This window comes from Prenolepis imparis, unplaced genomic scaffold (genome assembly GCF_030444845.1).
Source record: "Prenolepis imparis isolate NDT839.2.m4 unplaced genomic scaffold, iyPreImpa1.0 SCAF_4, whole genome shotgun sequence".
Lineage (NCBI taxonomy): Eukaryota > Metazoa > Arthropoda > Insecta > Hymenoptera > Formicidae > Prenolepis > Prenolepis imparis.
In genome coordinates this window covers 1,665,749-1,692,192 of record NW_028141162.1, presented here as the reverse complement: position 1 = coordinate 1,692,192, position 26,444 = coordinate 1,665,749, and the positions used below count along the sequence as shown (strand labels likewise).

At 35.2% G+C, this 26,444-nt stretch overlaps 5 protein-coding genes across 9 annotated transcripts; 3 read left to right on the top strand and 2 right to left on the bottom strand.

Annotated features, from left to right (window-relative positions):
* The first annotated feature begins 43 nt into the window (after positions 1-43).
* Positions 44-14,553, top strand: LOC145935727 (sushi, von Willebrand factor type A, EGF and pentraxin domain-containing protein 1). Of its 3 annotated transcripts, XM_083037283.1 has the most exons (32): positions 44-798; positions 988-1,275; positions 1,345-1,600; positions 2,074-2,256; positions 2,420-2,584; positions 3,860-4,042; positions 4,279-4,494; positions 4,575-4,775; positions 4,946-5,194; positions 5,587-5,835; positions 6,164-6,373; positions 6,493-6,587; positions 6,678-6,993; positions 7,061-7,273; positions 7,495-7,656; positions 7,734-8,036; positions 8,226-8,368; positions 8,458-8,557; positions 8,632-8,845; positions 9,349-9,506; positions 9,646-9,734; positions 9,798-9,907; positions 10,372-10,544; positions 10,824-11,038; positions 11,144-11,351; positions 11,469-11,642; positions 12,023-12,114; positions 12,434-12,570; positions 12,715-13,597; positions 13,769-13,940; positions 14,095-14,286; positions 14,368-14,553. In XM_083037283.1, exons 1-32 carry the CDS (start codon positions 493-495, stop codon positions 14,544-14,546), a joined length of 6,834 nt encoding a protein of 2,277 aa, XP_082893409.1. In that variant the 5' UTR covers positions 44-492; the 3' UTR covers positions 14,547-14,553. The 3 variants fall into 3 exon arrangements, with proteins under 3 accessions (XP_082893409.1, XP_082893411.1, XP_082893410.1); XM_083037285.1 differs by lacking the exons at positions 44-798; positions 988-1,275; positions 1,345-1,600 and adding an exon at positions 1,706-1,742; XM_083037284.1 differs by lacking the exons at positions 44-798; positions 988-1,275; positions 1,345-1,600 and adding an exon at positions 1,718-1,742 and having other exon boundaries at positions 2,074-2,584.
* On the bottom strand, positions 1,809-3,865 carry LOC145935732 (uncharacterized). Its single transcript, XM_083037291.1, has 3 exons — positions 3,372-3,865; positions 3,176-3,293; positions 1,809-2,939 (listed from the first exon to the last, which is right to left on the bottom strand). The coding sequence occupies exons 1-3, from the start codon at positions 3,500-3,502 to the stop codon at positions 2,799-2,801; spliced, it is 390 nt and encodes a 129-aa protein (XP_082893417.1). The 5' UTR covers positions 3,503-3,865; the 3' UTR covers positions 1,809-2,798.
* Positions 14,554-14,716: 163 nt separating the features above from the next.
* Manf (mesencephalic astrocyte-derived neurotrophic factor) lies at positions 14,717-17,136 on the bottom strand. Of its 2 annotated transcripts, none has more exons than XM_083037289.1 (5): positions 16,942-17,136; positions 16,392-16,494; positions 16,183-16,307; positions 15,943-16,084; positions 14,717-15,858 (listed from the first exon to the last, which is right to left on the bottom strand). In XM_083037289.1, the coding sequence occupies exons 2-5, from the start codon at positions 16,468-16,470 to the stop codon at positions 15,680-15,682; spliced, it is 525 nt and encodes a 174-aa protein (XP_082893415.1). In that variant the 5' UTR covers positions 16,471-16,494; positions 16,942-17,136; the 3' UTR covers positions 14,717-15,679. The 2 variants fall into 2 exon arrangements, with proteins under 2 accessions (XP_082893415.1, XP_082893416.1); XM_083037290.1 differs by having other exon boundaries at positions 16,392-16,491.
* A 973-nt stretch (positions 17,137-18,109) lies between these two features.
* Positions 18,110-19,718, top strand: Alg3 (Alg3, alpha-1,3- mannosyltransferase). The gene has a single exon (XM_083036154.1). It carries the CDS (start codon positions 18,149-18,151, stop codon positions 19,472-19,474), a length of 1,326 nt encoding a protein of 441 aa, XP_082892280.1. The 5' UTR covers positions 18,110-18,148; the 3' UTR covers positions 19,475-19,718.
* Positions 19,719-21,083: 1,365 nt separating this feature from the next.
* On the top strand, positions 21,084-24,978 carry LOC145935094 (very-long-chain 3-oxoacyl-CoA reductase). 2 transcript variants are annotated; one of them, XM_083036159.1, is made up of 4 exons: positions 21,084-21,434; positions 23,236-23,611; positions 23,847-24,190; positions 24,310-24,976. In XM_083036159.1, exons 2-4 carry the CDS (start codon positions 23,237-23,239, stop codon positions 24,566-24,568), a joined length of 978 nt encoding a protein of 325 aa, XP_082892285.1. In that variant the 5' UTR covers positions 21,084-21,434; position 23,236; the 3' UTR covers positions 24,569-24,976. The 2 variants fall into 2 exon arrangements, with proteins under 2 accessions (XP_082892285.1, XP_082892286.1); XM_083036160.1 differs by lacking the exon at positions 21,084-21,434 and adding an exon at positions 22,862-23,153 and having other exon boundaries at positions 24,310-24,978.
* Positions 24,979-26,444: the final 1,466 nt, after the last annotated feature.

Genomic DNA, 26,444 nt, shown 5'->3' with positions numbered 1-26,444 from the left:
CACACACACAAATATATGCACGCGCCAACTCAAGAAACAGAGGCTCCCTTGTTCTCCCTTGTCTTCATCAGCGTCGTGCTCTTTTAACGCGATTTCTTGAGCCATGCTCAGTAGAGCCTCGTCTCTCTTATGCGCGACCGGCATGCTTTCGTCTACCTTTCGCAATCAAGTGCACACGGTAATTTACGACAAACTCTCGACTCCACGTCCTCGCTATATCTGCATTATTTTCCCGCTCGTGGCTGTAAGGATGCTGGACGTGAAAGTCGTCGAAACGATTGCTAAAGATCGTCTCCGGATTAGATACACGTGTATGTCTTTTCCCTTCCTTTATAATTAGAAGAATAGCAAAAATTTAGTGTCTTTAACTTGTGTGTTTATATAAATTGTAATAATAAAATAACAGTCCCGAAAAATCTCGTTTGATTATTCAGCATCCAAGTTTCGTTGAAAATCGTAGATAATAGATGGTAACGATTTCGGTCTGCAATTATGGAAGTTTTTAAAGTTTTGTCACTGATAATCGGAGTACTCTCTCTATTTTTAAATCTCGCAAAGTGCGCCGATAATATCCTCGACGGAGGATCGAATAATGGTTCGGTGGAGACAAATACATCAGGAGATAGCAACGTAACGTCGACGTTCCTAAATTTCGATAAAAGCAAAGCGAACGGAGATGGACGTTACTGGTACGAGAATCTGGACGAAGATGCCGATAGGATACTGAACAGTAAAACCGATATTCTGTCCCATCTCTTGAAGATGCACATAGATCGCTTGTGCAACAAGACCAATCAGGTAGACCTAGAGATAGGATAGACGTATCTCTCCCTCTCTTTTTTCTTTAAATACAATATTTAAAAAAAGATGCGAAGAACGCGGAGATTTTGGTTTGACTAATCGAACGATCCTCGATTTCAATTCCTCGTCGAATCTCTCGGATCCCTGATCGTCCAACGGTTTTGTCCGAATCGCGCGCATCATCAGGTGGAACTGGTGTTTCTGGTGGACGCGTCCGGCTCGATCGGCGCGGAGAATTTCCGCAGCGAGCTGAATTTCGTGACGAAGCTCCTCTCGGACTTCACCGTGGACGAGGCGACCACTCGGGTCGCGGTGGTCACCTTCAGCGGCCGGGGCAACGTTTACCGTAACATCGATCAGATCTCACGCCACGGACCCAACGATCACAAGTGCTATTTGTTGAACAAGCAGTTCGGCAATATCACTTACAGCGGCGGGGGAACTTATACGCGCGGCGCTCTTCTCGAGGCGCTGGTGAGTATCTTATTGTACTGTCAAACCGGGAAAAAATGCGAGCTTGTTTTTTTCTTCTTCGCTTTCAAGAGGATCCTCGAGAAGGCTCGCGAAACGGCGAACAAAGTGGTGTTTCTGATCACCGATGGCTTCAGCAACGGTGGCGATCCACGACCCGCTGCCAATCTCCTGAAGAACACGGGCGCGACCGTGTTCACGTTCGGGATTCGTACGGGAAATGTAGAAGAGCTGCGCGAAATCGCCAGTTCGCCAGGATATACGCATAGCTATCTCCTCGACAGTTTCGCCGAGTTCGAGGCTCTGGCGCGACGTGCTCTGCATCGCGGTGCGCATCTCGTATCGTATAATATAATTAAACGTTCTTTGAAAATTATACGTATTTATATCACACAGCATTTTATTGTATCACAGAGGGAATTTTCTCTTGGAATTTACCCTGAAAATCATGGTAATCGTGGAACAATATGGTAAGGAAAGAATTTTAAAAATATGTTTGATTAATTTTATCATACTTTTAGTAAAATTAATCAAACATATTTTATATTTTATTGTGATAAAAATATTAATCAGAAAAATTCTCATAAAATTCTTTTCATATTGTCCCACGATTACCATGATTTTCAGGGTAAATTCTAAGAGAAAATTCTCTCTGTGATATACATATACTTAAAATATAAAAGATCTAGTTTAAAGTTTGAAAACATAAATTATAGAGATCAATTTTAAAAGTTGAAAATATAAATATTTAAAAATATATTTATTAAAAAGCTACCTAATATATTTAATAAAAAAAATTAGATCTGAAGACCGGACAGTACGTGCCCGTGACTCTATCGACGGATTGCAATGGTCTTTGTTCGGCTGTCAATCGAACCTGCTGCGACGATTTGGCGACCTGCACCTGCGGCACCGCAACCGGGCATTACGCCTGCATCTGCCCGTCCGGTTACTTCGGTTCTGGTCTTAAAGGTTTCTGCCAACGTAGGTGAAAAAGGAAGGACGCGTTTTAAATCTATTTTTTACGATTTATTCGATATATTTAATTGTTCCGATTATCACATATTTAATTACTCTTTTATGATTCTCTTTTCTTTTTCCAAATTTTCCGAAATTTTCTCTCTTTTGTGTGCCCTTTTTGTGATAGCTTGCCCGAACGGGACGTACGCTTCTGGAAACGCTTCCGGGGATGTCACCGCTGTATGCGTACCCTGCCCGGACGCGAATCACGTCACAATCAAGGTTCCGGCGACCTCGATACTCGATTGCGTGTGCGCTTCCGGGTTCACCACGGACGGTTATAAGTGCGAGGGTAATATCGTGTATATATATATTGTGTATAGCATTCGATAAACCTCATCATCCTAGATTGTCGCCGATAGATCGACAGATTAAATAATTTTATGGGGGAGATATAAGAATAAATTAAATAAAACGCCGAACTATATATATACTAGCGTACCTTCAAATGAACTACTCTGTAAATGATACTCGTTCAATAACAAAGTTGAAATTTTTTTTGGATCTTAAATGAGACCTTTGCCTGCCGCGAGTCTCGGTATATCTCCCGGAATGAAAGTTATGTCTTTGAAAGGGGCAGGATAATTTACAATGCACGAGCCGTACTTCTCCAGACGAAACTCCGGTTTCGACGCGAGCCAACCGTACTAGCTCACAATACATCGAATTATATATGTGTAAAAAAATATATATAGTATTTAAATATAATATAATTGATAAATTGAAAATATATTGAATAATAAATAAAAAAATATAATATTTTAAATATAAATATAATATAATAAATAAAAGGAGAATGAAATTAAAAATTAAGGAATATATATGTATACATATAATTATTTTAGAGCATTTCTTGCGTATCAATATTATTGATTCAATATACTTCGCCGCTGGTTGTGATTGGAATCGGCAAGCAAGTCCTCTCTTTTTCGATAATCGCATCATCCTTAATTTTGACACTTCTCTCTTTATAAAGTTTATTCAGTTCCTGTTGTAGGTTTCTTCAAAATATTTTAATTCGATATTAATATCGTATAAAATATTGGACATTGGCATTATTTTTTTAAATAAACACTCACTCGTATTCCTTCAATAACGGCTCGTATTTGGAGAACCATTTCATCTGTGTCAATCGCGATTTCTTTAAGTGCTCGGTCAAATTTTGATATACCGCGACAAAATCCCGAACATTTCGACCACGTGTATCCATGAAATGTCTAATTTAATAAATCTGATAAAAAGAAATCCTAAACTTGAGGCTCTTCGCGGTTGATAAACAAATCCGATTAAAAAAAAAGGATTTTTCGCGGTTGTCAAGAAAAATGATAACGTGAAATTATTCGCAAACATTATAAACTCATACACATACATTTATCCCCTCTCCTCCCTCACATTTAACATAGTTAAATTTAAAATGTAGAATAACATTTTTTTATATAGTTTTGTTTCTGAAAAAAAAAATTAATTTTTTTTTTCATACTGAATTATTGCCTTCCAATTATTGTATACGGGATATATCCTATATATAATATATACATGTAATATATACAGTAAATGTATTTTCCAGCTATAACGTGCCTGAAACTAAGAGTCCCCGAAAATGGCTATCTGGTAAAGGCGAGTGCCTGCAGCAACGTGGTGCATGCGGCATGTGGCATAAGATGCAGAATCGGCTTTCACCTTACGGGAGACAGCATTCAACTTTGCGGGAAAGACGGCTCTTGGTCCGGCAACGAGCCGCAATGTTTGCGTAAATGTGTTTCGGAAAAATATTAAAAAGAGAAGCGAAAGATTTGGAGACTTTAACGCCGAGTTTGAATTCTTCGAGGAGTTAAGCTGAGGAATTGTAAAAAAAAAATCATCTTTTATAAGAGATCTCTTTTAGCGAATTCTTAATTGTGCACGAATATACAAAAGTCTCTAGATCTTTCATCATTTTAAAAATAATACATCTAAATTTTTTTATAAAACGATATGATTTTGCAGTGAAAACCTGTCCGGCTCTACGCGCACCTGCGCATGGTCGTATGAAGTGCGAACACGATGAGAATTATCAGCATCGATTCGAGGAGAACTCTACCGTTTATCCGATCGACACGCGTTGTCAGTTCAGATGCGACCTAGGCTATCAGCTTCGCGGCAGCAAAGTACGCAACTGTCTACCCTTGTCCCGGTGGGACGGTCTGAAGGTCACTTGCAAGGGTAAAATACAATGTTTCGACATTAGTTTTCAACGTAAGATGTATCGATGATATTGACAAAAGTCATCGTGTTCTCTGTAGCTGTGGAATGCGAACCTCTGCCGCGAATCGCGAACGGAAGCATCATTCCGGAAATCTGTACCGGCACAGGGAAGGTGCCCTTCGCTACCAATTGCACGATTACCTGTGACAGAGGTTTCGTCCTGGAAGGACCCTCCAGTAGATCGTGCAGCGGACGTACAGGGATCTGGTCCCAACGTCACAGCGTTAATGGATGCGTTGGTCCGTCGACTTGACACAAATCAAGATTAAAAATTATTTTATCGTTAAAAAGAAATTTTTAATTGTCTTCTATTTTTGCACAATGAAAAATTATTCTGGAGATTAAATTTAAATACTTAAAAGTTCATTTCAATGATTGTAATAAATTGAATTTTGTACGCAATGCGTAGACAAGATGCCGCCCTCGATAAAGTGCCCGACCGACATCGTCGCGGAAACCGCGATGGGTCGAAATTACGCGTACGTAAATTGGATGGTGCCCGAGGTGACGGATAACGCGGACGAGTCGCCTACTTTGTGGACGAAACCGCATGTCGTCCTGCCGTGGAAGGTGAAAATCGGTACGCGCATCGTCGTGTACGTAGCGCAAGATGCGAACGGCAACAAGGCCAGATGCAAATTTAAGGTCAGAGTTCTTGGTAAGTTATATTTATAGAAATATATATTTTATACACACAGAAAGAATTTTCTCTTAGAATTTACCCTGAAAATCATGGTAATTGTGGGACAATATGGTATGGAAAGAATTTTATGAGAATTTCTTTGATTAATATTTATCACAATAAAAATAATAATATCTATCACAATAAAATATAAAATATGTTTGATTAATTTTACTATGCAGTTTAGTATTTCAGAGAAATTCTCATATAATTCTTTCCATACCATATTGTTGTCCCAATAACCATGATTTTCAGGGTAAATTCTAAGAGAAAATTCTCTCAGTGTACAAGAGAGAAAGAAAAAGAGAGAAGTTGTGAGATAAACAGCCGGATATGTAAAAGACAGACATATTTTTAAATGATCGTAGATAGAGAACCGCCCACGATCGAGAATTGCATCGACCCGCCGACTTTCTACACCGATCTCGATAATGGTCTCGATAACGTAACGTGGGACGAGCCCGTATTCTATGATAATTCGAGGACTTCAGTGCGAGTTAATCAGAGTCATCAACCTGGCGAGGGTACCTTTCCGATCGGTCGAACGAGAGTCTTCTATAATGCTACTGACAAGTACGACAATCGGGCGAGTTGCGTATTGAATATTATAGTAGAAGGTATACTCTTATTTCGAAAAATTGATGACTTATTATATTTGACACAATATATAAGAATTTTTCATATAAAATGTCTTGAAATCTTCGTGAATGTCCTTTAAATAATAGATTTTCTGGCTAATTTGGAATCGATTTTTTCTTCATCGTCATTATTTTTTGCAAGTTTTCAATTTTTTCTATCACATATCTTTATAACTAAGCTCTAAATTAAAATTCTATCAACTCTACCTAACATTAATTAATCAATATAATTAATTAATTTTTTTAACAATATTTTTCAATTCTCTGTTCAATTCGAAAACTGTTGCATATATAATTTTTCTTACAGATATATGCAAAAATTTGACAGCACCCGTCAATGGACGGTTAAATTGTTCTTCGACAGATGATCGCAAAATGCAATGCGTTATAACTTGCGAAAATGGCTACGATTTTGCACTTGAGCCAATAAATTTCAACGTTGTCAATGACGAGCTGTTGTTAAAATGTAATTCCAGCGATCATACATGGGAGAACAATTATCTACCGGAATGTTCAGGTATTTACGCTACATATTTATCAAGAATAAATCAATTACTTATTATTCTAATTGAATTATAATAATATGATGATATATTCTGACCAAAATTAAAATTATATAATTTCGTTTATTAATAGAAGCGCAAATATTAAAGACGATATCTAAGGAAGGAACAGTGATATTGCAAGGCAATGAAAGTGCAATGTGCGACAATAAAACTGCTCTTCGCGAAGTGAGCATTTGCATCTAATATAATATATAAAATAATAAATTAATTTACAAATACAAAAAGACATTATTTTTGTACGTTGTTTCTTTTTAGTTAAATGATAATATTACTGACGATTTAAAATCGAAAATGTTGGATATCTGCGGCAATGACATCGAGTGCAATCTTGAGATCAATTTTAATCCTGAATGCGAAGATGATCTTTCCACATCAAAAAGTCTCGAGGATAATTTAATAAGAAGACGAAGATTCGCGCACAATCACGGATCTACCATAATTTCCAAAAATAATAAGATGCTCGAGAGATTGAAACGCGCAGTTAAATTGAATTCCAACGTCAATAAAGATAAAAGCAAAGAAAGACCTATACCAAGAAAAGAGAGGATAGAGATTAAATTTAAGTTTATAGGTATAAGTTAAATTTTACTCGAGCTTTATCTGTTATTTAAATAATACCAAAAAAATCGTTTCTACAGGCAGAATAATCGAAGAAAACTTTGAAAATCCTAAACGAGGAGTGCAAAAGTTGAGAGAGAAGATCGAGGCGATGCAACATTTGGGAAAATTGGATTTATTCAACAACAGAACCAACGAGGAAATCGCGAAACTAGCCTTGAATCTGCATCTCGTATTCAAGGAGCCTCAAGATCTCTGCGATGCCGGAAATGTGCTGAAGAAACACAGTTGCGGTAAGTGTATATATGTATAAAAAATATATGTGTATATTTTTTCTTATATATTAATTCATATAATAATTTAAAAAATATATATTATTTTAATATAAGAATTCAGTCACACGATTCTTTTCAATATAATAATTTATATATTAAAAATACACGATTATATATATATATATATATATAAATTGCTTTATATATATGCGCGCGTTGTACATTTTTACATTTTTCAGTAAAATGTCCCGCGGGTACATTTCACAATGTCTCAACTAGAATTTGCCAACCGTGTCCTTTCGGACAATATCAGAATGCGACTGCTTCGCTAAAGTGCATATCTTGTCCGGAGCATACTTTCACGAAGAGGATGCACATGAAATCGCTGAAAGATTGCATTCGTAAGACTTTAATCAGATATTATATCGGTCTGATATATTATTTTATATGTTGTATATATATCTTCATTTTTTTACAGCTATGTGTCGACCAGGATATTATTCTCAGCATAAACGTTATCACGGATCGCGCTTAGCCACGGAGCCTTGTTTCGCGTGCGACATCGGTTTCTATCAGCCAAATTACGGACAAACTCAATGTTTGCCGTGTCCGTTCAACACGACGACGGAAAAACGTGGCTCCGTAAACATCGACGATTGCTTGGCCATACGCGATATTAAAGAGATCGACGATTGTCGGACGAATCCGTGTTTAAACGGTGGACGATGCGTCGTTCAAGACGAAGGCGGTTTCGTCTGCGAATGTCAGGAATATTATGTGGGTAAGATGTGGTGGTTGTTTAATCGCAAAATGATAAGGCAATAATATATTATATATTATATTATTAGACGCTAAGTGTAATTTTCATCTCTTTCTTTCTCTAAATTTTAATTTTTATTTCTTTTTAGTGCGCCATTATATAAATATTGATTATGCGTACATATTTTGTCGCGGATTAATTTTTTTTCAGGATCGAAATGCGAAGAGTTCAGGGATCCGTGCAATTCCTCACCGTGCTTAAACGAGGGATCGTGTAAGATGCAACAACGTCCTAATAATTCTGTGACATACGAATGCACGTGCAAAAGCAGTTACACAGGCACCAATTGCGAGGTAAAACGAGAATGCAATAAAATAAAAGATGATGAGTTCTGAATAAATAAAATAAAAACAAATATTTGCCCTTTCTCTCTCTTGTGCAGATTTATATAGACGAATGTTCCACTAATCCTTGCCAGAACGGCGGAAAATGCGCGAGCACCGAGAGCGATTTCGCCTGCGAGTGCAAGGACGGATTCGAAGGTACATCCGTCCTCGCTAATATAACATTGACAAGAAAAATTTTCCCGTTTCGGTTGTTCCGTTGCATCGTTTAGGTCAGTTTTGCGAAATTCCGATGGATCACTGCGAGCTTACGCCCTGCGAGGAGGAATCCGTATGTCGCACCGTCAACGGAACCTGGCGATGCTTCTGCAAACCCGGATTCCTAGGTCGCCACTGTAATCTATTGCCCTGCGACTGGTTGCCCTGTCACGCGAACGCGATTTGCGTGAACGTAAGGGAGGAAAACGCGACGCGAGAGAGTTATAGGTACACACACAGCTGATAATTTTGTGAATATATATATATATATATAAAATTATACACGGAGAAATTTTCCCTTAGAATTTACCCTGAAAATCATGGTAATTGTGGGACAATATGATATGGAAAGAATTTTATGAGAATTTCTCTGATTAATATTTACCACAATAAAAATAATAATATCTATTATACAATAAAATATAAAATATGTTTGATTAATTTTATGCAGTTTAGTAAAATTAACCAAACATGTTTTATATTTTATTGTGATAGATATTATTTTTATTGTGATAAATATTAATCAGAGAAATTCTCATAAAATTCTTTTCATACCATATTATCCGGGATAATTTATCCGATAATTTATCCACGATTACCATGATTTTCAGGGTAAATTCTAAGAGAAAATTCTCTCTGTGTAATTATATATTATGTGCGATCGTAGTGCAGAGAGTTGTGTGTAATGTTTGTTCATCTGTCATTGTGAAAAGATATTTTATTGGTCCTAGGTGCGAATGTCCTGACGGATACACTGGAGAAGACTGCGCGATTAGGATCAATTACTGCGAGAGCTCGCCTTGCTTAAACAATGGAAATTGCGTCAATCAGATACACAATTACACTTGTGATTGCCCGATGCTTTTCGCAGGACGCAACTGCGAAACTGGCAAGTTAAGATTTAAAATATCGCAAAAATGTTTGAATATTACGAAAATATTTCGTTAAAAAAGTTCATTTAATTTGTGTCACATAATATATATCCTATTATATATTATAATATATAATTTATATCTTAATGATCATAGAATTGTCATCCGATTACGCGATGCACTTTACAAAGTCCAGCACGACGGACTACGTCATCGTGAAAGGACCCGCGGAGGATCTTTCTCAGGTAGCGCGAAAAAAAATGAGAAATTAAACTGATTGAGATATTAATTAAACTCACTGATTGCAGTTGTCCGTTTGTCTGTGGCTACAATCGATGGATACTTTTAATTACGGTACAGTGTTATCGTACGCGACGACGTTCGACGACAATGCTTTCACATTAACGGATTATAACGGGTATGTTTTTCATATACACAGAAAGAATTTTCTCTTAAAATTTACCCTGAAAATCATGGTAAACGTGGGACAATATGGTATGGAAAGAATTTTATGAGAATTTCTCTGATTAATATTTATCACAATAAAAATAATAATATCTATTACAATAAAATATAAAATATGTTTGATTATCAGTAAAATTAATCAAACATGTTTTATATTTTATTGTGATAGATATTATTTTTATTGTGATAAATATTAATTACAGAGAAATTCTCATAAAATTCTTTCCATACTATATTTTCCTATTTACCATGATTTTCAGGGTAAATTCTAACAATTCTTTCAGAGTGTACATATATTTATGTATTTTATCAAAGAGTTATAAAAAAATAATATTCTCTATATTTTTTATAATATAAAATAAAATATTCTGGTACAATCTATTCGATTGCGAGCAAACTCTCCGCGTCCTTGCGCAGATTTGTCTTGTACATTAACGGGAAAAGAGTCGTGACCGATATTAAAGTCAACGACGGTTATTGGCACTTCCTGTGCGTTACTTGGGAAAGCGGATACGGCACCTGGCGCGTATTTGTCGACGGAATCCTCGAGGATAGCGGCATTCGTTTAGCCAAAGGAACCATCGTGCCAGGTAAAGCGATATGCAGATATGTCAACTATACGTGCGACACGAAAATAATATATTTTGAAGATAAAATATAGAATCGCAAAGTTTAACACAAAAATATCACAGCAGTGAGAGTTTTTCGTATTACAACTTTTGGAGACCGAATTTCTATTAAAAAATTTACCGAGTAATTACTTTATTTTTTGAAAAATTATATTTTATTGAATCGCGTTGAATCAAGAATCATCTCTATGGCACGTGTAGAGTAAACGCGAATTACACAATTGCGATTATTCTGTCTAGCCAATGGATCCCTCGTTATTGGACAGGAGCAGGATCATCTGGGAGGGGGTTTTTCCGAATCGGAAGCGTTTTTGGGAAAACTCGGCTTGCTAGATATGTGGGACGTCGTTCTGGACGAGAAGAACATTACAACGCTATGGAACAGTTGCGAGAGATATGACGGGAACGTCATAGCCTGGGCGCAGATGCAGCAATATATTCACGGCGACGTAGTGGTAATTTTATAAACACGTTAAGCTCTCGTAAAGCTCATCATCAATCTTAGAATTAGCGTAGAGATAGACCGTAATAAGCGATGATCGTCTCACAATACCCCTCAGATCTTAGCTAGCCCGTTTTGTCGCGGATGTCCCTTACCCGTAGCACCGTTCAAAGGTAACATTAACGTGAGCGAGGACCTGTCGGAGGTAACGTATTATTGCGACAGCGGATACGTGATTCGGTTCGATGGCGAGGAACGTCGGTCCCTCGGTAGAAAATGTCTCAAGCACGGCCAATGGGAGGGACACGACACGCCAATCTGTACAAGTAAGATTATCTGGATATAAAGAGAATTAATCATTTTTAACGTTATTAATTCAATGACGATTAAGTGATGGCGATTCGAGCGTGTCAAGAAACTGAAGATTCTCATTCACGTTCAAGAGATAAGATGCGGCTTTCCCGGATACTTTCCGCGCGGAAACATTCACGGCAGATCGTATTTATTCGGAGACGAGATACACTACTCTTGCGACTCTGGCTATGAACTTCGTGGGAATCCTCATCGGATTTGCAATTCCGATGGAAAATGGACCGGGCTACCTCCGATCTGCCTAGGTAACGTCGCGACTGTTTGAAATAAAATATCTCTGTTAAATATAAATTACAATACCCTTGTTCACACACACAGCTGCTTTCCCTACTATGGCAAAATAAAAAAATTAATATCTTAAAATTAGGAGCTATTTAGAGAAGCTTTCAACTTTTTGACCGAAATATCCCTTATCTTTTCGATACAAGAGAGAATCAATTGCTTAAAATGTGATTAATATCTATTATTTTTCGATCAAATCTTTTTTTCATTTTAAAAACTCATAAAATGCAGGGATCAGCTGAACAATTATATAATATTATACTAATTATTAAATAATAAAAATAAGAGTTCAGTTAAATATTCTATTTCGAACATTAATTGTCAAATTTATTCTGCTCGATAGGAATGACGTGCAAGAACTTGCTAGCCCCCGAAAATGGAGATATAGAATACATTTTGGAAGAAAATGAAAGAGATGATATCACGATATTACAGGTGTGTATGTGTACAGGCTTTATACACAGGGAGAATTTTCTGTTAGAATTTACCCTGAAAATCATGGTAATCGTGGGACAATCTGGTATGGAAAGAATTTTATGAGAATTTCTCTGATTAATATTTATCACAATAAAAAATAATATCTATCAATTAAAAGTAAAATGGTAAAATTAATCAAACATATTTTAAAAAATTCTTTCCATACCATATTGTCCCACGATTACCATGATTTTCAGGGTAAATTCTAAGAGAAAATTCTCTCTGTACTTTGCGAAAGAGCTGTGCCGTGATTTATTTGTGTTTAATTTTATTTCAGGTTGGTCAGCAATTGGAATTCAAATGCAATCCCGGATACCGTTTAATAGGCGAGAGATATTTGACCTGTTTGGAGACCGGCGTTTGGGACTACGAGAGACCGTCCTGTGTACTTTACGGATGTCCTCCGCTGAAAAAGTGCGTTCTAAGCATGTTTATCACGCGATTCGTCCATTTTAAATTAGGTCAAACATTTATTTCAACAAAAAATATTGTGCATGATAAAAAAAAATTCGTTTAACGGAACATCTTAAAACTGCTTAACGTTCTCCGAACACGTAGAATAAAGCACGGCTACGTCGTCTTCGCGAATTCCGACAAATCGTCGAACCGGACTTCCGTTCACGGTCCCGAGGAGAATACGATCGACGATCTCGCCAAAAGAACGTATCATTACGACGATGTCGTTGGATTCTTTTGCCATCACGGCTACAAATTTCCCGGAAATCGCGGTCTGGAGTTGACAGAATTCAAACTGCGATGTTCCATCAACGGCAGCTGGATCGGTTTCGTTCCCGATTGCGTTCCCCGCCTATGTCCTTGGCCGGATCGCGTGGAAAACGCGAGAATCTTCCTCAGGAAAGGAGACAATATCACGATCGAGATTCCCGCGGAAGGAGACGCGATGTCCGAATCTCGCAACGAGGATGGAGGGGCGAAAGAAATCTCGTCGGAAATGTTCGTTTCCGGCGCGGAAATCGTCGTCGTCTGTGACCCGGGATACGAATTGATCGGGGATAGTATCGAAACGTGTACCAACGAGACTTGGTCCTCGACTTCAATCTGCGCGCCGCGGAATTGTTCCGTGAGGGATCATCCGATTTTTCAGATTTTCAAAAAATTGGAGAACGAAAACGACGTGACGTCGCTGAAATTCGACGACGAAAAATGGCACGGCGCGAAAAATGTCACGGGCGCGTTTAAGCAGTTTGACATCTTGGTCGAGGGAAGGGCTTACGGGCAACGTATAATCCTAGCGTGTCGAAATGACACGCTGATGAACCTGGATAAGCTGATTAGCAACGAGACGGTCTCGAATATCACGTGGACGTGCAACGAGATCGGTAGCTGGACGGTTTCGGATTTATCGCTGAAGGAAGCTGAACTCGAACAGCTGTTGAACGACTCGACTTATGTCTGCGACAGATCGTGCGCACCTCCTGAGGTAATTCGAGCACAAATTTGAAATCATCAAACGGATTGAGATATTATAAAATATTAAAAACGATAAGATATAGAAATTTAGAAATTTAAAAATAAAATAAAATATTTTTACATATAAAAGCTGAATATTTAATTCTAAATTATATTAATTCTGACTGATACTTTTTTGTAGATACCAAAATACGGATATATAGATAATATTAATAATACAGACGACATCAACGGTCGGAAGACGATCAACGATGTCCTCATTTTTAAATGCCGTCATGGATACATTCTCGAAGGTGACGAACGATCTGTTTGTTTACCGAACGCCACGTGGTCCGCTTTACCCTCTTGCAAACGTATGTTAAACAATTTCTTTTCTCTTAACTTTTAATATATAAGGGTTTAGAGATATCTGAAAATATCAGATATCTCTAAACCCTTATATATTAAACTAATTTATAAATTAATATATTAATTAAATTAATATTAATGATATATTAACATTTTTAGCTGTAGCATGCGGAGAGCCGCCGATCTTAGCCAATGCGATACTCAAGCGAGATATTAGCGAGAGGACTCAGAACTTTACTTTTGGTAACATGATTTCTTATCAGTGCGTCCCGGGCTATCGTACATTCGGGCATACGACTTTGAGATGTTTGGGAAGCGGAAAATGGTCGAGACTAAATGGCAGATGTTCGAGTGCGTGTATAAATAATTATAAAATAATTTAAATTTATCCACCAGCAAAGTCAATTTCAAAAAATCTACTTCTACTTGCAGAAATATCATGCGGCAAACCGCAGATCCAGCATGAAATCATGCTCCATGGCCGTTCTTATCTATTTCAAGATCAATTGACGTACGTGTGTCCTAATGATAAAAAGCAGGGAGTAATAACTTGTCAAGCCGATGGAAGATGGAACGAGTCGCCGAAATGTAACGGAAATCAAGGCACATGATTCGCATCAAGTGATATCTTAACGCAACGTTTGTTGTCGCGCGTAGTTAAAAGGACGAATATTTCGCTTTTATAATAACAACACATATGTTTTTATTTCTTTCTGACTTCTCGTATCAAGATTCACGAATGTGATATAGAAAACGTAATCACGCAGTCTTATCACGAAATAAATAACTCAGTTTGGGATTTCCAGAATAGTACGTACAGATATGCGGTAATACCTTATCTAAATATTATTTATGCACAATTTTTTCATATGGTTAATTTCAATTTATCGTACTCCTCTCTCGAGAATACATATATATTTTTATCATGTTTAACTGTAAAAGTTGGTGTATATCGATACAAATAATTATCATCTCAAAAATTGGCATTGGTTGGAACTCGCATATTTGTGTACAATAGTTGATCAATACTGGCCACGACAGATACTACACGAGTTCATTGTACATTTTGTTCATGTTTCACGCTTCAATTAAATAATATAAGAACAAGAATATAATAACATACAGTGATTGGACAAAATATCTCTTACACATAAATTTGACATTATAAACTGCATTGGTATAAATATCATTTGGACATATTATACAAACATATCTGCATATTACTATCTGAGGAAGAACAATAAAGATAAATATATGTGAAAATAATTTTTTTGTATAAATGTTGTATATCCTAATTTATGCCTAACGAGTTGATGTCATATAAATAAAGCACCTTTAGTAAAGTAGGTACATTCTTAGCATGGCTACATCAAAGAGAGAGAAATCAGATTACTAATATAATATACGTCTCTCGAAATTAATTGTAAGAAATAAACATGCTGTTTGACAAAATTTTCATTGTCCATTATTGTTTGTTTCATCCTAACGTTTTACGATAATATATCTTCTATTTTATTTAATGAAACTTAAATATTTTAGCATAAAGGACTGTCACTTTGACAGTCAAAGACAACTTTGACAGAACAAGGCTATACAAATTGCGTATTATGTAGACATATGTAGACATATGGCTACATAAATAAATACATATTCTAAATGCTGTAAACAATTCCTCTGCAAATTAAAAAGACAAATTTTAGCCATACTAACTTAATTGCTTGTCTAAATCGAAGACCATAATACTTCAGAGCTCCTTTTTTGAGTTACTGTTGGAGTATTTAGGTTTGAGCTCCTCGATTCGTTTAATAAAGTCTGTCTTTTCTATGCAACCATCGCACACCTCTTCCCAGTCATTCAGAATCTTTTTCAAGTCGCGCACCTTGAGTTTCTTCAGATCCACCGTGTTGAGATCAATTTGTTTTTCTATAATAAGAATATCAATGTTACATGCATGCATCTTGCATTTGCGATAAAAATTACAACAGAGTTTATGAAAATCATACATACCGAATCTCAGATCGCATATTTGAGCATCTTTCTTCTTCAGCTTCTCGCATACCTTGTCTGCAGGCATAGACCATGACAATGGTTTACTCAATTCACCTAAAATACCAGTGGCAGATTCTTCCAATCCACCTAAATAATAACACTAGAAAAACATAATAGGTATAGTTTTAATTTGAATGATTCAACTGAAGAAATATCATATTTGCTTTTATTTCATCTGTAAAGATTTATTTTACTTACAAATCTGTTTTCTTTTGATTTGGTGCTTTTACAGAATTCTCGAAACTTTGTTTCAATCTTTTTGGGATCAATTTTAATATCTTCTGTTAATGTCTGACTAAATTTATCCACAACAGCGACGCATACTATAAAATAGCGCAGAAATAAGGAAAACTATAAAAGTTTATATAATATAAATTTAAATACAAGAAAGATTACGAAATACTTACCTTCGCAATCACCTACTTTCAATGCTGTAACAGTACACACAATTCCAAGAAAAATGGAAAATATTATTGAAGCGTTCATTTCTCTTTCGTTTCGCGTTTTCTGCTAAAGATATAATATTATCAAATAAATCACCATGATACATTTGCAAAAAATATTGGATATTTGCAACTCTAATATACTGTTCAATTAATTGATATATATATATATATATATATATATATATATAAAATGGTGTCTATATAAATAAACACTTCAACAAAATGTATTGCAAAAAAGAGGACACGAGAAGTCAGAGCATTCTTTAAAATGTTGAAAATTTTTGTTCGCTGCTCGTTTATCAAACATCATCTCGATGTTTTTTATTCGTCCATTAGAAACTCATTTTAACTCATAAGAGTTTTACGTGAGGTATTATTAATATGCGGTAATATCGATAAAACAATAGCGCGCACAAGCGAGAAAATCACAAGATTGCAAGAAAAAATGTAAATTCTCAAATTGTCGCGGGATCGTACATTAGATTATTCGGGGAATAAGCGTGTTACATACCGTTACGATGTAATAATCAACGTATCGTCGATACAAAGTCTTCGTCGTTCGATAAATCAGCTACCAGCGACCACTTTAATTCATCCGCTTGGTTTTTTAACAAATGACCGAATCCCAACTGCCGTTTATTCCGCGCACGACTTTATACACGTTGGCTTCTGTCAAAAACCCGGACTCCCAGCTGGCGCGCGTTGATTGGTCGTTAACTCGTGACGTCGCGATGACTCATAAACACTGAATTGTATATACATGTACTGGCTCGCGTTCGAAAATCTACTCGTCGAGGAGTCGTTCGAAGATTTCTTTATTCGGATTGGTCAATCGAATTCTATTTTATTCGAAAGATAGGATTTTTAAACGCGTATAATTTTAATATTTATATTTTTAACTTTTGTGAAAAAACGCGTATGTTATAAAAAAAAAAAAAATTGGAGATAGAGAAGAGAAAGAAAAAGAGCGACCTGTCATCTGCCCGCGCATGCGCGCTAGCGTGAGCCTGGCGTGCAACGTGATCGGAGCATGGAGGTAAGAAATAAGAGGAGGGAGTGTAAAGCCTTTTAAGTAGAGGGGGTAACAACACCAAATGTGATTGGTTGGCCACAGTAATATGGCGTTTTGTATTTTTTTTTATCTTATCTAACCTAACTCAACCAAGTAAGTGAGAAACATGTTTGGCGAATAAATCGGATCTCACATTAATTTTGTTTTAAAAAGATATAAAAGTTGTAAAATATTATAAAACAAAATGCCCATGCTACTAAATACATACAGATTCGCTTACAATAGGCTTGTTTTCTATTCCTGAACTGATGCAATAAGTTAGAATGAGACAATAAAGTATATTTTGTCTCACTCTAACTTATTGCACCAGTGTGCACAGTTCAGCCAGTGCAGGAATAGAAAACAAGCCTTATATGGCATAGCACAATATATATATTACTATTGTACATACAATATATATATATATATATATATATCATATTTATAAATATTATTTATGAATTTTTCCTTTTTTTGTGTGTGCTTTCATCACTATTTCAAATGTCGCGCTTCGATAAGCCACACCAATATCGCGCTTAGTGTTCCCCCCTTACGTCTGCTTGCCAGGCAAGGGGGGTATATCCTCCCTCCTGTTATTTCTTACCTCCATGGATCGGAGAAGTGACAGCTCTCTCAGAAGACTCTCTAGTTTCAGGTTTCAGACAATATGGCGGTAAGCAAGAGAAGCGGAGAAACAAGGAATAACCTCAATCCCGAAAAATGTTGGAAGAGAGGCAACAGAAGTTGGATAGAACATTGTTTGCGATTATGGCAGCAGATCATTTCCTTGCTGACCGATCCGAAGAAACTGTCGCCGACAATCAAGTTCTTCATCCTCGCCGAGATAGTTTTGAACATATTGGTCGTGGAAAATGTGCCGTACACCGAGATCGATTGGCGGGCCTATATGCAGGAGGTGGAAGGATTCCTAAACGGCACGACGGATTACGCGAAGCTGCAAGGTGACACCGGACCTTTAGTTTATCCCGCCGGATTCGTCTACGTCTTCTCCGGCCTCTATTACGTGACGTCACGGGGCGCCGATATAAAGACGGCCCAGTACATTTACGTGGTCGTGTACGCGATCACGTTGACCCTGGTCCTTAAAATTTACGCCAGGACTAGGAAAGTGCCGCCCTACGTGCTGATCCTCATGTGTTGCACCTCTTACAGAATACACTCGATATTTGTCCTGAGGCTCTTCAACGATCCCATAGCGATGTTACTGCTGTACGCGAGTGTCAACGCGTTCCTGGACGATCGCTGGTACCTGGGTAGCGTATTGTACAGCCTCGCCGTGTCCGTCAAGATGAACATACTGCTGTTCGCCCCGGCGCTTCTTGTCGCCTACCTGTGCATCCTAGGATTATTCAAAACACTGGTACATTTAAATATCTGCGCATTTGTACAGTTGACTCTTGGCCTTCCGTTCTTACTGGAGAATCCAATCGCGTACATAAAGAGTGCCTTCAATTTGGGAAGAATCTTTGAATTTAAGTGGACTGTAAACTGGAGATTTCTGCCGGAGGAGGTATTTGTTCATCCATACTTTCATAACTTTTTATTACTTCTGCACGTGTCAACTTTGCTCTACTGCTTGCGCATTTGGATCGTATACATGGAATCGTATGCAAAATTGAAAGATGTGGAGCAGAGCTTGAAATCTCAAGTTCCTAAGAAAGAGAAGATAGATTATATGTGTGTTGTGAGCCAATTGTTTGTCTATCCTCTCTTTATTTCAAACTTTATCGGCATCGTGTTCAGCAGATCGTTGCATTATCAATTCTATGTGTGGTACTATCATATATTACCGTACATCGCGTGGTGTACCGATTATAAGACTGCTATTAAATTGACTGTCCTGGGTGTGATTGAGTTGTGTTGGAACGTATATCTAAGCACGGTATACAGTAGCGCAGCGTTGCACATATGCCATATAATTCTGTTATATGGTAGTCTTAAAACTAAATCGGATAATACGATAAAAAAATAAATACACATATCAAGTATTATGTTTTTATTTTGATTGTCTTCCTATATTGTGTATGGAACGTATAGAATAATGAGAATGTCCTAAGATAACATTTCCCATCAAAGTTTCGATCTTATCACACATCCATATTTATATGCGTGTCTCTATGAAAGAAAATATATTTATTTATCTGACATTCATCTTGAAATTTGTATAGGATTGTTTAATATTATATCTATTATAATATTAAATAATGTGTGAATATATATGTAATGTATATCTTTTGTACAGTTTGTAATTGAATAAATTTAAGACAATGTTGCATTGATATATAATATATGAATGATTTGATTAGTAACAAATTTGTGGGATATTAATCTATTTAAGAAAGTACCATATGATATATGTGTATTACTTTTTTTTCCATAAATATTTTGTTGCGATTTATATTTTCCATTTAGAATAATATTTGCAGATAAAATCAGAATTCAAAGTTTTTTATAAATTAATTAAGATATACATACAAGTTAAAAATTTAAACAAAGTGCAATAAATACTAGTCGATTTTTTCAATGAATCAGAAGTAAATGTATATATGAACTAATTTGATGATGTGTAAATATAACATAATTTTTTGCGATAGCAAAATATATCAATCTCTGCAATCTTAATTTAATCTCTAATTGTATGAATATGTGATCTAAGAATAAGAGTTTAAATTTTATTTTAATTTGTAATAACTTTTTATTAGGTGGTCATTATTAATAAATTAAGAAACAGTGAAAATCAATGTCGAGTTCATCTGTAAACATCATATACGCATTATTTAAAAATTCGTGCCACAATTAATAAAAAAATATATTTACTATTCCGCATAAAACACGATAGCAAGTTTTCTGATTTTAGTTGATTAAAAATATACAATGTAACACATACATTTAATATATATAAATATTTAATAAATACACTACGCAAAACAATTAGGGGAGCGTTTTAAAACTTGCAAATTTTACCGATTTTTAAGAAGCCATATCTCAGCTTTTTTTTAGGGAGAGAGGCCTTCTTAAAAATCGGTAAAATTTGCAAGTTTTAAAGCGCTCCCCTAATTGTTTCGGATAATGTATAAGTATTAATAATAACATTTCTTAGATATTGGAGAAATTTCTCTCAACATCTTCATGAGAATCAGGAACCAGGAAATAGCACGCATTGTTGTGTTATTTCGAGCGACTTTAACAACCTCCAGTACGAGAGCGCTACCACTTTAAGTAGCACGCGTAGCTATATTTGTATGTATATATAAAGGTCACGTCTTTAAATTCGCCAATATATATTACAGTTATCATCAGCGAAACTGCTGTGCGATCAAAGAGATCGTACGTATACATATATAAATTTAAAGGAGGCCGAGATATGCGGACCGACGAAGTAAGTGTGTCAAAGAAAGAATCGTCTTCTCTCTTTTGCCTCCCCACCGCTCCCCATCATCGCGGCACGGCGAACCTTTTGCTCGGCCACGTGGACGAGGACTGCTCTACACAGTTTCCTCTTCTGGAGAGGGGGACCATAATATTATCGCGCGAACAGAGATGAAACAGCCCTGGCATTGCCCGCGCTGGCGCGCGCTCTTGATATCCCACCGTTCCCGACGTTAATATCGATCGCGACGAGCAGCAGTGCAGTGCCGCATCGACGGTCATCGGGGCATCAACCGGTGCTCGACTCACCTGGACCCTCTTCCGCGATTTCACTTTTCTGCGGTGCCTCCCGTCCGACCTTTGTCGGCTTTCATTGTACTCTCTCCTCGCGACCTTGTCCTTCGATTCTCCTAGTCGCGCTTCTGCCTTGCGAGATATCGCACGTCGATTTTGTTGGTCAGCGAGGGGGTGAGAGAAGAGATCTCTCGAGATCAAGAGCCCTTCGGTGAGGAAAGTTTATCATTCGTGGGACGGATCGCGGAATTGAAAGACTTGATTGCCAGGTAAGATACAGATGAGAAAGTGAGAAAGTATATCGCGAAGCTATCGTTCCGCATATTGGAATATATATATATATATACTGTTGGAGAAAGCTGTATCTTGGAGAAATTTTATGGAATTTTTTACCACAATTTGTGTGTCAAATAATCGTCCGCTGGATTAATTACATTCGTGGGAAACATTTGGTCTTTCAATTAAATTTTTTTATTACAGTTAAATTAGAAACATCTAATAATAATAATAATTTTATTAATATTTATTCACGCAAAATTTAGATTATTGTGTAGATGAATAAGTTTGTTTGTGTGTGTGTATATATAGATATAATATATCTCTTAATTCTCTCTCTTTATACATATATATATGTATATATTTTAAAAGATTAGAGAGATTTATAAATGCGATAGCTCTTTTTAAAACATTATTAGTATTAATATAAAATAATCTTATCTTTTTATAATTGTTGCTTTTTTAAAACAATTTTAATAAATAAACAAGTTTAATCCACAATTGTGGTATTTGTTGACTTTTCTATCGTTAATTTGAATAAGTATTTGTTAAATTTATTTGCTAGTATATTGTGAGTACTTTCATAAGAATGTTTTAACAAAGTTTGAACACGATTTTCTGTCATAAAGTCAACAGAATAATTATAATATTGCATAATAATTATTACATTGTATGATAATGAAAGTCGGTTCTGTGTATTTGTGCCCATGATATTTGAATGAGTCACTATAATTAAACCCTTCTATTAAAGTTTCGATAAGAATAAGCATTCGCTAAAAATAGTGTATAATAAAAGTCAGCTAGCAAATAAAAAGGAACGCTGCATGTTTGCTAATGTAATTTTATAAACTTACAAAAAACTTACAAAAAAATAAAAAATGTTTCTGTATAAATATATAATGTCTTTCCTTAAATTATGAAATATTGTATAATCGCGTTTATCAGAAATATTTCAGAAATGTATAATTTAAGGTATCGAAATCTAATAATAAAAAGAGGTTTAAAACGATAACTCCTAATCAATTTAATCAAATATTTCATGAATAATTAATCGTTTAAACAATTTGTCGGCATCACATTACCTATCAGCTGATACAGTTCCAATTATCATTTTTTATTTTGAAAATGGCGACTATAATCATTTGTTTCAATAAAGAGATACCATTTTATTCAAAAGATATTGTACTCGGTTCTCTGCAATTCTATTAAATTCTCATTAAATCAATTCTTCTTTTATAAGCACTTAACACGACATAAAATTGTACATGCGCATAAATAAACATATATATAGTTATACAAACATATATTCATAAAAAATGATAATTTGTATAAGAATTCGTGTTGACAAAAAATAGATATATAACGAAAATAAAGGCAAAAAATTAAATTCGTGTAAGTGCAAAAAATAACGATAAAGTAATACTTCGAATGCGCCAATAGGATAACGAATTGTATCGGCCGATAGATAATGCGATGCCGGGTCACGACATTCAGAAACCGAACCGACAATGATATAGCAAGTTATAGTCGACAAATAGCATTCATGACGACTAGTGCCCATTTGAAGCTTTATTTTAAATCACAAATCTAATATTTTTTAATTTAACGTTGGTGAACATTTTAATTTATTTGAGTCATCGTTGCGTATAAAGAAATTATAACTATTAATGATCATATATTATGGTCACTAATAATTTATTAATTTAAAAAATGTAACTAATTATTCCGTTTGATTAAATTAAGCGAATAAATATAAAATCGATTAAATCAATTCTATTGTTGCTTATATTGTAGAATGGCGTTAATCTGGTGGGAGAAGATATTTTTGGTGATAATAGCGTTCCTCAGTTTGAGGCTCTTTGTAAAAGCCGGGATTCTGGTGTGGAAGAAGTTAGTCGCCCCGACTCTTGGTCTTGGAATAGACATTCGAACTCAAGGAAGATGGGCTGTGGTGACCGGAGCTACAGACGGACTCGGAAAAGCGTTCGCCAAGGCGTTCGCCAAAAAGGGTTTGGATGTCGTTCTGATCTCGCGATCTATGTCGAAGTTGAAGGACGTAGCCGCTGAGATCGAGCAGGAATATCGAGTGGAGACCCGCGTAGTAGAGGCCGATTTGACAGAGGGTCAGGTGGTCTACGCAAATATTGCCAAAGCGACGCAGGATTTGGAGGTAACGAATATAATTTTTGCTACAAATATCTTGCACGAATCTTCAAAAGAATGTTTAACAGAGAGAATTGTAGATAATAGGTAAAGAAATAAAAAAAAAAAAAAAGAAATTGACTTTTTAAATGTAAAAAGGCAAATAAAGACGTTCCGTTTCTTAAAGAAAAGTATTAAAAAAAAAGAATTTTTTCTTTCTATAAAAAGATGAAGGAGAATAATCACAGAAAATATTTTACCAGGTGGGTGTTCTCGTGAATAACGCCGGCGTGAGTTATGATCATCCCGAACTATTCACGCTCGTGTCCGAAGAAACGTTTGCGAAAATACTGCAACTGAATGTAGCCGGTGTCACCGGAGTGGCTCGAGCGATACTTCCCGGAATGATGGAACGACGCAAAGGTGTCCTTATCAATGTCAGTTCGGCGAGCGCGGCTATACCGAGTCCCTATCTATCCGTTTACGCCGCCAGCAAAGCGTATATCGATAAATTGAGCGCCGATTTAGCAACGGAAGCTGCACCGAGAGGCGTCACTGTTCAGTGCGTTCTTCCGGGTCCGGTAGTCACGAAGATATCAAAAATAAAGTAAGAATCATCCTCGTAACGATTCGTAGAGAATTTCAGATTTAGAGACGATCGAGAGAATCAAATTTTTAACAATTTTTCTCATCTTTTTTTTATTTAATCCTTTCTTTTTCTTCAAGGAGACCAACTTGGATGGCGCCTACACCGGAAAAGTTCGTAGAGGCGACATTAAAAACGGTCGGTATTGAATCACGTACGACCGGATACCCGCCGCATTTTCTAATTATTGGAGTTATTGACTCGCTACGTTTCATGTGCGAAACTGGCGCAGTGTGGCTGGTGACGAAAACGATGCTCAATATAAGAGGACGAGCTCTTCGGAAAAAGATGAAGAGCCAAGAAAATACGCAAGAAGATATTCTCACTAAAAGCAGTTGATGAGATAATACAGCGTATTACTTTGTTAATTGTTGTCGAGTTTCCGATTGTTTTTTTTTGTTTTTGTTTTGTGTTAATTAAGTTATATCGAAATCTTTTTTTTATATCTAAATTATTTTTTGAAAACATCCTGTTTTGTTATTTCTCGCTGTAGTGAGAGATGAAATTCATAACTCTGATTACATGAATGAAAGAATAAAGTAAGGTAAAAAGTTATATTGCAGGCGTCAACGCAAGCTGATTCTTCTTTCTTTTAACATATATACTTATATAGGCAACTTTTTCTTTAATGAAACATATATACCTCCTTTATATGTATATAATAAGGCTAATGAAGGATAATTTTATCCTAATGTTGAATTTGTTACTGTACTTTTGAAAGAAAAAAAAAACACTTAATTGATTTTGTATATTATACATATATACATACTACAATGATTGTAATAATAAAATATAATTAATTATACATAATTGAGATTTACTTATTACATAACTTGCATATATGCTTATATAATATGCACATAATATGCATAATATATATGTATAATATGCACATAACTATATGTATATATATAAATATATACATATAGTTATGTGCGTATTATATATATACATCATTTAATATTACAATACAATATAATATTACACAATTATTTAATATATATTATTTTTATAATATTACATGATATCATAAGAAACATATGACAAAAGATATGAATATAACGCATATCAAAATTTCATACATATAATATTGAGACAAGAACTAGTTCAATAGTAAAAAAATAGTTAAAAATTTATATATTTGTATATAAAATAGTTTCAAAGTTTCATTTGTGAAATTGCTTATTAAAAAAAGCAAGTTATATATATATATATATATATATATATATATATATATATATATAATAATACATCAGGGATGCCGGAATTTTTTCGAGATAACTCGAAATTATTATTTGAATTCAAATCAAACTGCTATTACTGTGTGTATTAATAGTGATCGAGCTGCTTAATATATAATGCTGCCTTTAATATTATTTATTGTGAAATTTGCGCTATTGCTGTTGAATTTGGAACTTGATTTTGAACTGCTTGATAATCATCTGCGTATACATACAAATGGGGTGATTAAATAAGATATATGTGATTAACAGTCGAAAGATAATTGTAATTATATATATATATATAGTATTATAAAATCTTTCTTTAATCTTTTTTGAATGAGTTTGATTATTAGAAATCAAAACTACCATTATTAAATCTTTATCTTATCCAATATTTAAAAACTTGAATACTATATATATTTGCATTAAAATATTCTTTCCTGATTACTGAACTGTATACATTTTGATAAATTATTAATTAAGTTTGAATTATAAATAGATGACAAATCTGAATTGTCATATCTGATGTTTTAATTTTATTTAGTTAAAATGGAGGCGACTAGAATATTTATTGAAACATTTATCTTGTAATATTTATGATAAACAAATGCCAAACTAATCTAAATATATGCTATATTTGTATGTGTAGGTATATGTACAATACACATATACACACATACACACATACAAAAGGACAAAAATTTAACATAATTTAAATTATCCGATAAAAAATTGCAAAAAACATATTAGAACATATATTAAAAATATATTATAAATAACATATATTATAAATGCATATACGTACACAAGCTTTCAATTAAAATTATAAGGCTTTCTTGTCCTTTGTATGTATGAGAAAGAATAATACATAATAAACAATATGAAAAAGATGTAAATTAGTAATATCTATAAAACTTACTATCATTTTTTCTCATACATATGTTATTATTATAGGCACAATAATGCGATGAACATTGTTCAAATGTTTGAGT